The sequence below is a fragment of the Elephantulus edwardii genome, unplaced genomic scaffold, assembly GCF_000299155.1.
Source record: "Elephantulus edwardii isolate Elephantulus edwardi_28Jun2011 unplaced genomic scaffold, EleEdw1.0 scaffold00036, whole genome shotgun sequence".
NCBI classification, from domain to species: domain Eukaryota; kingdom Metazoa; phylum Chordata; class Mammalia; order Macroscelidea; family Macroscelididae; genus Elephantulus; species Elephantulus edwardii.
In genome coordinates, this window is record NW_006399786.1 from 6286423 (window position 1) to 6300490 (window position 14068).

General features: G+C 41.0%; 1 protein-coding gene across 1 annotated transcript in view; it reads left to right on the forward strand.

Annotated features, from left to right (window-relative positions):
• ENOX1 (ecto-NOX disulfide-thiol exchanger 1) overlaps positions 1 to 14068 on the forward strand; it is a 260495-nt gene that overhangs the window by 231353 nt on the left and 15074 nt on the right. The window contains exon 12 of the mRNA XM_006884564.1: positions 3366 to 3468. Within this exon, the coding sequence (XP_006884626.1) occupies positions 3366 to 3468 (103 nt within the window). The remainder of the gene's footprint in view (positions 1 to 3365; positions 3469 to 14068) is intronic.

The window sequence follows — 14068 nt, forward strand, 5'->3', positions numbered from 1 at the left end:
ATAGAGCAGGGTTTAGGCCTGTTGTACATATGGTCGCTATGAGTCGCAAGTGACTCAACGGCACATAACAACAACATGGGGTCCCTGTATTGGTTCCCCTGTCATCATGACTCCAGCCATGGACAAGAGGACAAATTTCAAACACTCTTGGGTAGTCTCATTATATTTTTCATGGCCAGTCCCTGTTGGCTTCTAATGTGCTACTTGCCTTCTATGGTCCATTTCCATTACTAAACCTGCTATCCTCAACTATACAGTGGTCACAGGATACCACTCAGTCTTGGTAATTAATTTGGTCCTGCCGTTTGTTAAACTCTTGTGAGTAATTTCATTTAGCCTCAGTTATCATCCAAGCAGTGAACAGAGCTCCCCATCTTGTAGACACTTTCTACTCAGCCCTTGGATTCATTGCTCATAATTTTGATAAGTGGTGGAGTCACCATCCTATTTGTATTCCTTCATCATGTTTCTTCCTGAACTTCTTGTGTTTGTGAGGAGAGCACTAAGAAGCCCCAGCATGTAATTTGCTGTCTTACCCTGCCAGGCATGGAGCTCCACTGTCTTGTTCTAAGAGCACATCATTACCAACCAAGTAGACTTCTCATCCGACAGAGAGATGAAGGGTGCATACATACTATCTTTCTTTCCTTTAATTAAATCAGCCTGATCAGAAAACACCAAATGCTATTTAATCACAGAAAGATTTCTTAGATAATTCTCCTTTAGAAAAGTTTTAAACCTGTGTACATAGACTTTTGAGTTTTTCATTTTAGAGTCCAGCTTTCCCCTCCCGTCCCCAATCGGTCAGTTCCTAAGCTCTCTTCCCTGGAATATAAGAACACCTTTCAGACTTTATAATCTTGTATGTTCACATGGCTCTCTTAACTCTCCTTCTGTCTGCTGTTTGTAATCACAAACCTCAGACCCTATTTGATACCCTTCAGTTAGTGAAGACTTCCTTCAGAGTTCCCATCACAGCACTAAGACTCCCTCTATTCAGTATCTTGTTATCTTCATTGTCTTCTCAGTCTACATGACTCAGTCTTCAGCTAGTAATGCTGGCCCTTCCAACATGCTCACCAACTATTTCAACCACTGTTCCCCAGAATAAATATCTTTCCTAGAGATTCCTCACCTACTTAAAAAACAGCACTCTCATAAGTCATTGGCTGGAGCATAGCAATGATTGTGAAGGTGGTACAGGACCAGGCAGTATTTTTATCTGTTGTACATGGAGTTAGCATGAGTTGGAACCAACTTGAGCTAACTAACAGCCCTTCTATCAAGTTCAGCCCACATCTCTTTGATTGGCGTACACTGAGGTGTTTTTATTTGCAAATTCTTAGATAGGTTTTATGCTGCAATAATGTCAGCCTGGAGACTAAGGTAACGCCTGATACAGGCCATGGTCTCTGCAATTACTTGCTATGCATCAGAGAGCAGGACAGTGACTAGGGCTGATAGAAGGAGAATTAATGCCTTTGAGCCGTGGAGCTGGTGAAGAGTATTGAATATACCATGGACTGCTAGGAGAACAAACAGGTTTGTCCTGGAGAGGGTGAGACCTGGCTGGTCCTTTGAGGCAAGGATTTTGAAGCTTCATCTGACATACTTTGGACATGTTGCAAGGAGGAACCCTGGAGAGGGATGTCATGCTTGGGAGTGTAGAGGGACAGCACAAGAGAGGAAGAAATGGATTGATTCAGTGACTGAGATAATGGGGGTGGAGTGTCAGAGACAATAAGATTAGCACAGGATAGAGCAGGGTTTAGGGCTGTTATACATTACGTCGGTATAAGTCACTGGCAGCTTGACAGCTTATAACAATAACAACATGCCCAATGTGATCCATATATTCTTGTATCTTTGTTAATTTGCCAACGTTGTTAATTTGTAGAAAATGGCTAAATATCTATCCTTTAACTATTTCCAGCCCTGATAACAACTGTCTTCTAAATTCTTTTTGTCCACTTAGTCTGATCCACTTGTCCTCTATTCTTTCAGAAGAAGACCTCTCACCATCTGATGGAAGCAGTATCTTTCATCCTTTGCTCAGATTAATCCTTTGCTCAGTCTCATCTTTCAGAAACCCTCAGTGACCTATCTTCCAAATCCTCAGTTCCACCTTCCCCAAAACCCTCAATGACAGATTTCCTATATGCAGGCTTCTAATCATTACATTTGACTTTATACTATTATCAAATTTGAGCCCTGTGAATTCTGAGAAGATAAGAGCAAGTCTTTGTCTCTGTTTTTAAATTTTTGAAAGACCATGTAAGTATCTAAAAAATAGTCTAGCTTCCACGTTTTATGTGTCAGTGACTTGTTAAACAGCCCTTCATTTTTGGTTTCTAAAAGAAAAAAAAATAACAAAACGTTCCCAAATTTGGTTTTGTCTTCGTCTCACAGTTCTGTATAAGATCCAAACCTGTTGTTATGTGCAGTCGAGTCACTTGTGAGTCATAGCGACCCTATGCACAACAGCTCTAATCCCTGCTCTATCCCTTGCCAATTTTACTGTCTCCGACACACCTACCCCCATTACCCCAGTCATTGAATCAATCCATCTCATCAAGGGTCTTCCTTTCCTGCACTGTCCCTCCACCTTCCCAAGCATGACGTCTCTCTCTGAGGACTGAACTGATCCCACCTTGCAACATGTCCAGCACCAAAGTTCAAAGGCATCAACTCTCCTTGTGTCATCCCTAGTCATTGTCCAGCTTTCTGATTCATAGCAAGTAATTGCAAAGATCATGGTCTGTATCAGGCACACCTTAGTCTCTAGACAGACATCGTTGCTTCTCAATACCTTAGAGAGGTCTCTGACAGCAGACTTTCCCAATGCAATTCGTCTTTTAATTTCCTGGATGCTGGTACCAATAGTGTTGATTGTAGAGCCAAGCAAAACCTACTCAACATAAATACTCCTGACACACAGTCTACTTCGCCTGCTCCCAACATATGCACACAAATGACTATACCATCATCATTCTGCTGTACACTCTTCCAGAATAATCTCCGTTGATATTTGAAATAAAACATGTTAAAGTCGTGCCAGCTAAAATCAAGTATGGTTTTTCTTAGCAGAGTTTAATCAAAACATAGACAAAATCTAGGATAATATGTGGCAAGTTTCCCACTTGTATAGAGAATGGCTTCGTTTACTGCGAGCAGTGTCCCAAAGCCTAGACTCTAGAATTATATTTTTTTCTGTTGGTAAAATAGATCATTTATTTAAAAGAGACGATACACTATTATAAATAGAAGTGACAATATCTTTCATATAGAGAGTTTAAGAAACATGAGAGCTTTTTTTAAATACACCGTCTACATACACGTCTGTTTTCTGTTTTTTTACTTTATAGGAAATCAATGTGTTGACAGTTGCACTGGTTAACCAAGATCGAGAGAATAATACTGAGAAAAGAAGTCAAGGATTAAAATCAGAGAAAGAAGCTCTGCTAATAGGTATGTTCTGTTTTCCTAATCTGGTCTCTTGATTCTTAGTTGTTTTACTTGGATAATATGTAAGTAGTTCACCTCTAACTTTTAACAGTTTAACAAGTTGTACCCTCTCAGAGATAAGATTGACTTTGCAAGATTATCTCATGTGTTCCATATTAATAGAAAGCACTCAAGTGTTGGTTTTATTTAACTGTATATTTATTGGTTAAAATATAGATTAATTTGTATCTCACACATTAAACACTCTGCTGTCAAATCAGTTCTGATTCAAATGACTGGATAGAACAAAGTAGAACTGCCTCCCAGCTTTCCAATACTGCAATCTTTACAGAAGCAGATTATGGCATCTTTCTGCCCCCAGAGCAGTTGATGGATTCAAACGGCTCACTTTTTGGGTAATAGTTGAGCCTTTAGCTACTGCACCACCAAGGCATCCTCCCACACACAATGCAAATCTAAATTTTTAAATCTCCGAATATCACTTTCAATTTGAGGCTAGTTTGTGTCCAGTTCTGAAGTCTCAAACCATGATAAATTCCTAATTCCCAAAGTGATATTGAACCACAGATTAATCTCCAGTCCCTTTAACCAGTAGATCAGTGGCCAGATTGCCTCTGACTCCTGATGACCATATGTGTTTCAGATAAGAACTGTGCTCCGTAGAATTTTTAATGTTGAGTTTTTCTAAAGTTTGGATAGATTTGAAGATCAAACCTTTCAGGCTTAAAAAAAAATCCCAGCCTTTCAGGCTAGCAGTTGAGTGCTTAACAATTTACATCTCCCAGGGACTCAAATTGTAGTTGGTGTTCCAACTACAAGGTCAGATCTTAATGCTGGTGCCATGGGGGCATCTAGAGTACTAGAGCTGGTATCATATAGGACCGTCTGATCCACACTTCTCTGCTCAAGTTTGGTTTGGGTCCATATTACCTAAGACCAAGAAAATGTACTGGCTGCTAAGAAGAGGAAGAGAAGTAAGGCAGTTGCTATTTCCTTAAAAACGTTTAGTGCTCTTCTGAGGCTTTGTGTGGCATACTCTGGGCGTGTTGCAAAGGAGGGACAAGTCCTTGAAGACGTACATCATGCTTGGAAGGGTGGAAGGACAGGAAAAGAGAGGAGGACCATCAATGAGATGGATTGACTCAGTGACTGCAGTAATGAGGACAAGTGTGTCAAAGACAGTAAAGGTGGCACAGGAGAGAGCAGGTTTCAGGGCTATTGTATATAGGGTCACTATGACTCAAAAGTAACTCGATGGCACATAACAACAACCCCCCAGATACATCTGAGTTGACTTTTTCTTCTTCAGGATTAGAGACAAATCTCTAAATGTTCTCTTTGTAGTCATCATCATTGATTCCAGAAGCAGTACCGTACTATTCTCACAAGGAATTGGGGGGATATGTGATGTGGGGCCCGAGGACCTACCTCAGAGGCTAGGATTTCTTCCTAGAGGAAGGGAGAGCTTCCTATTTATTCTGGGATGTATAGCATCAATCCAGCTGCCCCTGGCACTGTCCCCCTGTGGGGTCCAGGTTTAGAGCAGCTCCTCCTTGGCACTGGGTGAGAGTGAGGAATGAGGCCATCATGACTGCTGGACAGATTGTTTCCTCTCAGTTATCTGGCGCGAAGAACACCTGGTTGTGTTTTCTATACCGTGCATGTGCTCCTCTCAAAATGACAGGTAGACCAGGACCTTTAGAAGCTGGCACAGAAGGAATTAAATTCAAAAGATAGTCTAAACTTCATCCATCATATATAGATTTTTCAACTACAGGGTTATTGAATATGACATCAGCTTAGAGATACTCCGCGGAAAACCAATTATTTTTTTCTCTCTGATGATATACAACTGTAATAGCATGCCATGCGTAAGTCTCATAAGACATGCTGATGTGCTATCGGTTCCAAGAACCCAAAATGAGCCCAGATGTAGTTGGTAACTGGCTTATTTTTCCATTGGAAAATGTGTCAAACTCTGACAACTGTTTTTCTTCCCCTCAGTATGACAAAGGTGCACTTTTGCTCATAATGCATTTAGGGCATGAACAAAGCACATAATAATCTGCAGGAAACTCTCCCTCTTTAAGTCTGAGTAATACGGACCACTTGAAGATATTTTTTTTTTAAAATGGCAGAGGTGTTATTTTTCCCACTTCCTCTCTGTACAAATTCCATCTTCCTTCATATTCTCCTTGGAGAACACAGTTCCTCTGTAATCCCTCCTAGGTAGTTGTTGAGAGAGAGAGTGAGAGTGTGTGTGTGTGTGTGTGTAAATAAGTATTTTTTTTTTTACTTGGGTGATATAGTTGGAAGGGAGTTGTGCAAAGGCGGTGCCTCTGTGCTGGTTTGAAACCACTGTGAACTCTATGGGAGAAAGGTGAACAATCTTCTCCACACAGTTACAGACTCTATTTCCCCCCCCACACACACACACACACATTGTTTGTATACAGAGTTCTTACACATTTTGTTGCACACTGCCCTTCATTCACATTGTGTTTCATACAGTTATTTTGGTTCATTTTTTGTTACAAAATCAATCACCATTAAAGCATGCCCATTGTTACCTTGTCTTTCCAGATCCCCTCTGGATCTGCAGGGTCATCTCTGAGTCAGGATTCAATGGCAAGAGTGAATGACTGACCTCTAAATTTTAAAAAGTAATCCCTATAGCACGTGGTTCAAATCCACCAGCAGCTCCACAGGAGAGGAATGGGCAGTCTTCTCCTGTGTAATTAGCTACCTCTGAAAACCTGGAGGGTCAGCTGTGGGTCAGTTCTGACTCTACAGCACACAACACCAACAACAAATTTTCTGGCATAGACTGATGAGCGCATCCAGAGCTTCATCTGTTAACTGAAACAACTCAATTGGTATCCCCTTAATTCCTGGGACTTTATTTTTTGGAATACCTTCAATGCAGCTTCTATTTCCTCTTTAATTACCACTGGCTCCTGTTTATATGGTACTTCCTGAGATGTTTCAGTGTCAGTCAGTTCTTTTGGTACAATGACCCTGTATATTCCCTCCATCATCTTTTGATGCTGTCTGATGCAATGTTTTTTGTAATGATGTTGTTGTTAGGAGCCTTCAAGTTGAGTATGACCATTAGTGACCTGTAAATAACAGATCTGAACCCTGTCTGCACTGTGCCATCCTCACACTTCCTGACACATTGGAGCCCACTGTGGCAGTCACTGTATCATTCCTCCTGGTTGAGAGTCTTCCTCTCCTATGCAGACCCTCTACCTTTCCAAGCATCAAGTCTCTCTCCAAGGAATAGGCCCTCCTAGATATGTGCCCAAAGTATGTAAGGCAAAGCCTCACCATCTTTGCCTCCAAAGACCCCTCTGGCTGTACCATCTCCAAGATATAATTGTTTGTTCTTTTGGCTGTCCCTGAGATGTTCAGCACTCTTCTTCAACAACTCAGAGGCATCAATTCTTCTTCTGTCATCCTTATTCATTGTCTAGCTCTCAGAGGCACATCAAGTGATCGAAAGAACATGTCCTGAATCAGATGCACCTTAGTACTCAAACTGGCATTATTACTCCTCATTAATTTGGAGAGGTCCCTAATCACAGACTATTCTAGTACAATATGTCTCCTGATTTTCTGATTGCTGATTCCAAGTGTGTTAATTGTGGATCCAAGTAAGATGAAGACTTTGACAGTTTCAATCTTTTCTGCATCTATCATGATGTTGCCTATTGGTCCAGTGGTTTGGAGGGAGAAAAACATTAGTATATAAAAAAATCTTTAGTAAAAAGTGAGCACAGTCAGTCTAATTTCTCTTGACTTTTCCTCTCACTTTAAATTTTGATCCTTTGAACTTTGTTATGTGCCATCTAATCGACTGTGATTCATAGGGACCCTATGAAAAACAAATTTGAACCTTGCCTAACATATGCCATCTTCACCATCTCTGATATACTCAATGCCATAGGTACAGTAACTGAGTCAATCTTACCTTGTTGAGAATCATCTTCTCTGACACTAACTCTCTACCTTTTCAAGCATGGTGTTCTTTTCCAAGGACTGGCCCCTTTTAACAATATCATGAACTTGATCTAAATTAGCTACTGAGAGTCAAGATTGAGTAAGAAAGATATAGATGATCCTCATTTTGAAATAATATAGGAAAATGTTTAGATAGAACAGGGCTTGGAGATTTCAATGTAAGCCTAGGAGTTTCAGTTTTTATTTCCCTTTTATTTCAACATTTCTCCATATTTTATTATATTACTTAAAGAACATAAATCTGTCTTGTAGGATGTACATACGACCATGGTGTTCTTTAGAAATGGGGGTGGTGAAATTTTGTCTCACATACTTGGGCATGTTGTTAAGACGGGCCAGTCCATGTTGTTAAGATGGGCCAGTCCTTGGAAAAAGACATCACGTCAGGAGAGGTGGACAATCAGAGGAAGAAAGACAGACCCTCAGTAATTTGGATTGACACAGTGTCTGTAACTATGGGCTTGAACATGTCAGAGAGATGACGAGGATGGCACAGGATACGGCAAAGTTCAAATAGATACGCTGTTCACAGAGTCACAGTAAATTACAATCCTCAGGCCTGATTTAAATTGTTTTCCTGTCAAACATTCCTCTAGGTGGTATAGCACTGCTCTGTGCATTGCTGTACAGAGGTAACTTGTGGTTGCTGTGATGCTGACCACTGTGACACTGATGTGCCAAATGTGATAATGGTTACCCATGGTGGGCAGTGTTTGGTGGAGCTTCCCAATTAAAACAAGCTTGGAAGCAATTGTGGCATCCACTTCCAAAATGGCTTGCCTCCAGAAACTCTTTAAATGTGGATAAATGACCAAAGTTATACAAGTGTTTGGGTCTTTCGTTCATAGGGTCACTATGAGTCGTCTATGACTCAACGGCACTTAACAACAACAACAACACGCAAACTAACAACAATTTAGTGAAAGGTAACTTCAGGTCTGACCTTCTGTCCAAATTCATCTCCATAGAACCTATATACTTCCATTATTTTGCAGTCAGAATAATCTTCCAGAGGAATGAAATGACACAGTATGGAGAATGGTTTCCAAGACTGGTGGACCAGCTCTTTCTAAAGGAAGCAGGCACATCTGCCTTTAAATGAGGCTCAGTACTAGTTGAGTGTGGCCATTTATACTTTGTGTGTGTCTGAGTCATTAGCACCTCTCCAGAAGCTTTTGGAATAAAGAAGTGGACTGTGTTGGAGCAAGTTGTGGCTTAACAATTTCCATGGATCAGGTTAGAAAGAGAAAGCAGCTCCTAGTGTTGTTACTCATGTTTTAAATATACATAATTGTGATTCTGGGAATCCCTTGAACTTCTAATGTATCTAGAAGGGTCAGTAATATTTCTTTTAAGTCCCCTTGAAGTCTGCCTATGGAATAATCAAGCCAGAGAACACAAGGAGTCTTCTCATATTTAGTCAAGAAGGCTAAAACCACAGCTGAAGACTCTCCCACAAGGTGGAAATTCTTCTGTGCAAAAATCTTCATGTCATGTGGGTGTCCATAGCATACACTGCATGCCCGTATGTTCAGAAGTCCCAGCACTCCAGTGGGGTGTATACATAGTACTTAAGAAACACAAATGGCACAAATACTAATACCCTTAGAGGGAAAACTCAAAGCTCAATTTTTCATTCAGAACTCAGTCATAACTGACCCTTGGGTTTCCAGGGCTGTAAACTGCATGGTAAGAACTCGCCCATCTTTCTCCCATGAAACCACGTGATGGTGGATTTGAGAAATAGGACCTTTGCTTTCGCAGCACCACTGCCTAAGCCACCGGAGCTCCCCACCTAAGAGCGAAGAGAGGAGAGAAGTGAGCTTTTCAAATGGATCCCACTTAGTGAGACCTGAGACTAGAACATCCTCAACAACAAGCATTCCTGTTGATTGGAGATCATCTATTACATTTATTTATCTGAGGAAAATAGGGGTGGGGTTTTTTTTTCAGACATTCTCACGGTGATTTTTAAAACTGGAGTCTTTCTTAGAAGGCTTATAAGCTGGTTATCTATTACTCAGGATCAGTGGTAGCTCAACCCTTCTGCTAGACTTTCCTCTTGACAGTTAACAGTGACTGAGTGCTGAATTCAACCCAACCAAAGAAAATAGGCCCAAAGGAAGTACTTTATTGTTGTAATTTCTGTATTATTTATTTTGCAGTCAACCCTTGTGACGATTGGTTGACATGTAATCAAGTCTAAAATAATTCCATTTCCACAAGGCATTGCAAAGTAGTGTTTTATGTCTCACAACTGTGTAGTAATCACAGGTTAGGCCAGTTTGACAATGCCCAGTGTCTGTGTCAGAACTCCTAGTTCATTTCACATATAGCCCACATGGTGATTTGGCATAATCCAGCTTGGAGTTATAAAGGATATAAAGAGCCAGCGGTTTTTATTTAGGGCCAGAGCCCTGAAGCTATATTGGCTAAAAGCCATTGAATGTTTTAATGAAGCAAAATAGCTTTAAAACCTTTTATTGGTTAGTTAATAGCTCTGAGAAGAGATAGCCAGTGTAACTTTGGCTCCATATCACTCTACCTTCTCTTGTTTTTAAAATTATATCACAATTGATTTCTGATCATAGAAACAATGATTATCACCATGTCAGTACCAGTCAGCATTCTAAACTCAGCCACACACAGTCAAGAATTTTGTGAGTCATTATTTGGAGCCCTCCCATCGCCACCACCATGCCCTTCTCTGTCACTGCCTCATACGTGTACCTTACAGACATCCACACAGCTAGTCTACACTGCACCTGAAGTGCTTTCCAGAAAACACGGACATGGGGAAGAATATCAATGGGATGTAGAGAAATGCATTTAAGGGAGGTTGAGTGGTGGCGTGGAATTTTCTGTGAATAGAGCTGACACTATATTTAGGCAGCACCTGAGGAAAGTAATCTGGGGAGTATGTACCTGTCTGAAAGCTACTGACCATAAAGAATGAATCATTGACCTAAATCGTGTTTCCAAGGCACAAATGTCCATATCAATAAATCAACAAACATTTGTCAAGAGCCTGCTATAAGAATTACCGACCCTCACTGGGGAGAAGAATCATTTGGGCGGCCTGTTTAAAAGACAGACTCAGCAACACCACAGAGTCTTCTTTTTAAAGAGCCCAAGCGATACTGAGGCAGGTGCTTCTGGAACCAGGTTTTGAGACTTACTGGCTCGCCGGATGCCAAGATCTGTGTCAGCTACGGTAACAAAGTGATCTCCTGTCTCAGGAAGCCCATTGTTGGTTGCCATCTCGTTGGCTCCACGTCAGAGTGGCCTTTCATGTAACAAGACAAACACTGCACAATCTCGTGCCATCTCAGTGATCACTAGTATGCCTGAGCCCATTGTTGTATAAATCAAAGCTGTCCCTAAACCTGTGGGAAATAAAACAAATTGATTACAGCAAAATACAAAAGAAAACAACTAATTACAATCAAATCAGAAACTCAGAGAAGGCTACTTATGCTTCTTGTTTCCTTGTCAGAAGAAAGGACAAATAAGCTGGATCCTAATGGATGTACAGGATTTCTCTGGATAGATAAAAAAAAATCATCAGGAGTTTTTCAGAAAGAAGGAAGTCTTATTAGTTAAAAGATCAAAGCATACTTTAGTTGAAAGAATAAGGCAAAAAGACCAAATAGAAGTAGATAATATGTTGTTGTTGTGGGCCATCAGGTCACCACAACTCCTAGTGACACAATGTACAGTGGCTCTGAAGCCTGCCCTGTCTTGAGTCAGTCTTACTGTCTCTGACACACCTACCCCCATTACCCCAGTTACTGTGTATGTTCAAGACTCTTCGCCAGCACCACTGCTCACAAGCATCCATCATTCTTGTTTCATCCTGACTCATTGTCCAGCTCTCTGACACATAGCTAGTAATTGCAAAGACCATGGCCTGAATCAGGCACACCTTAGTCTCTAGCCTGACATCATTGCTCTTCAGCACTTTGGAGAGGTCTCTGACAGCAGAATTCCTTAATACAATTCATCTTTTTATATCCTGATTGTTAGTGCCAAGAGTGTTGATTGTGGAGCTGAGCATGTTATTAAAGGTACTTTAAAAAAATGTACAATACAATACTGAATGATCAAGCATTACACTTGCTAAATAAGCAAGACGTATTGGTTAAAGCCTTTTAGAATCCCAAGCCCAGATCACAAGTGTTTGGTGAGTTGTCCATCACTCACTCTGTAGTCTTGCTTCCCTCCGCTTCCTGTAAATGCGTCATCACTCTGTAGCGGTCCACACACAGTCCCTCATGGTTTAGTGAGAGATCCAGATTTCACAGACTCTTCCCACTACCAGCTCTGAAGTTTAATAGCCATGGAGTATGGGCTACAGCATACAGCAGGAATCTTCCAGGAGAGTTTATGGTCAGACCTCCTTGTGGTCCCAGCAGAATATCACTGTGTCAAGAGGTTCAACTTCTATGCCACTTGAGGTCCCTGGACGTCCCCAGGGTGCCTTGGCTGATAAGGTTTTTGACGTTTCCTGGGAGACTCTCACCACACGTGGACATTGGGGAAGTGAATCTCTTGATGTCCAGAGTTTGGAATGAAAACTCCAGGCCTTCTGGGGAAATGGAGTATATTCCAAGAGGATTCCATTGTGCATTTAACTCAGAGTAAAACATAGACCAAACTGATTGTATGAATCTACAAATTGATATTTTTCCTCACATGTAAGTTGTATCATTTTCTAAAAAGAAATTCACAGGACAGAAAAATGAACATGGGATATTTAGTCATGAGATGAACCAGCCTCATGACTGACCTCTAAAGAGTTTGTGTGTGTGCTTCTAGTTGGTGTTACTAAGTTCCCTTTGCGTCTTAGTGGTAAGAAGCTGCACTGCGATCCCAAAGGCTGGTGGTTCAAATTTACAAGCTACAGGAGAATGATGGACAGTCTTCTGTGTGATTAACTACTTCTGAAAACTCACTGGAGGGTTGGCTGTGGGTTGGTTTTGACTCAGCACAATAAACATTACCCTGACAGCAGCTAATGTGAGATTTTAAAAACATAATTTAAAATCACATTCAGTGCTTAGAAACCCCTCTGTTATAATCCTATTATATTTATCATTTAATCCAAACTCTTTATTCTGCCATAGAAAGTCCTACATGCAATGTCCGCCTCCTCCTTCCTACCTCTAAGCTCAGGTTGCTATAATCTCCAGTCAGCCTTATCCTACTAGCTCATTTCTACCCCAGGGCCTTTCCACCATCTCTATGCCTGGAATGATTTTCTCTCAAGTTTTCTGTGGCCAACTCCTACTCACCAGACACTCACTTAGAGTATTTGTCTTTTCTTAGAGCCCCTCAGTTAACCTCCTACCGTAAAGTAATACCCCAGCAAGCTTTGGGATAATCTCCATTCTGTCATATTACTTGGTATGTGCCCATCACTTTATTTGCACAATTTGAAAAATATTTCCTTCATTTGTGATTCTGTGTTTATCATTGGTGTTACACTGTGCACCAATGTCTGTCTTATCAGTTTTGTATGCCTGCACCAGCTTAGTGCTGAGTAAATCTCTGACAAAAGAAAACAATTCAGTAGAAATCTTACACCATTGAGTTAATATAGATCCTGTGACCCTAGATTATAATGAGGTCCAAAAATGAGAATAAATGGCATGACTTTGATGGGGAAAGTTCAGATTGCCTTTTTTTTTTAACTCAATGAAGTAGCCTTCCTAAACCTGGACCTGAGGCCGGCTGAAGAGAGCTGGTTGTGTATCACGACACAATATCTCTAGATATGCAAGTAGATCTGACAGCTTGTGTCACTGATTGAATTCTGTCCTTCAAAAGCACATGTCAGTTTGGTTAAACTTTCATCACACCTTTATTCCTTGCTTGAGTCACATTTTTTTTTTAATCCCACAAAAGATGAAAGGAGAAAGATGCTAGCACAGATGGGGAAAGAAAAACAGCAGGCCACACGAAGATGGCCCAGGAGCTAACGCTCAGAAGAAACAAGGACCTTTCTCCAGACCCGATAGGGAGCGAAGCCCTAAGTCAGATTTTTAGTCTTCCAAGGGCAGCGAGTGTGCTCTTTAGAGGCAGAGATGACAAAACCTCATCTCTCATACATTAGATATACTACTAAGAGAGGCTCTTCCTTAGTGAAGGACATCACGCTTGCAAAGGCAGAGGGCCAGTGAAAGAGAGGAAGACCCCCAACAAGATGGACTGACAGAGTGGCTGTAAGAATGCGTTCAAGTGTGTCAGAGACGATGAAAATGACGCAGGATAGGACAGAGCTCAGATATGTTGTGTAGAGTCACTGTGAGTCATACACAACCCCACCTGACAACAACAAGAAGACGGAAAAAATCAATTTGGTGTTTTAAACAGCCTTCCACTTGGTGTTCTGTGATAATATCACTAGATAATATCCTCATTGTATGCTTTAAAAAAAAAAACACCTAGATCCCCCTCCCCAATTGTGTTTGCCAGTACTGATATCATCCGATATATGATGAGACCTTCGATAATATAACTCAATGGACACCGACTGCCAAAACCATTTGTGGAATCTGTCTGTTTGGACAACAGTTCA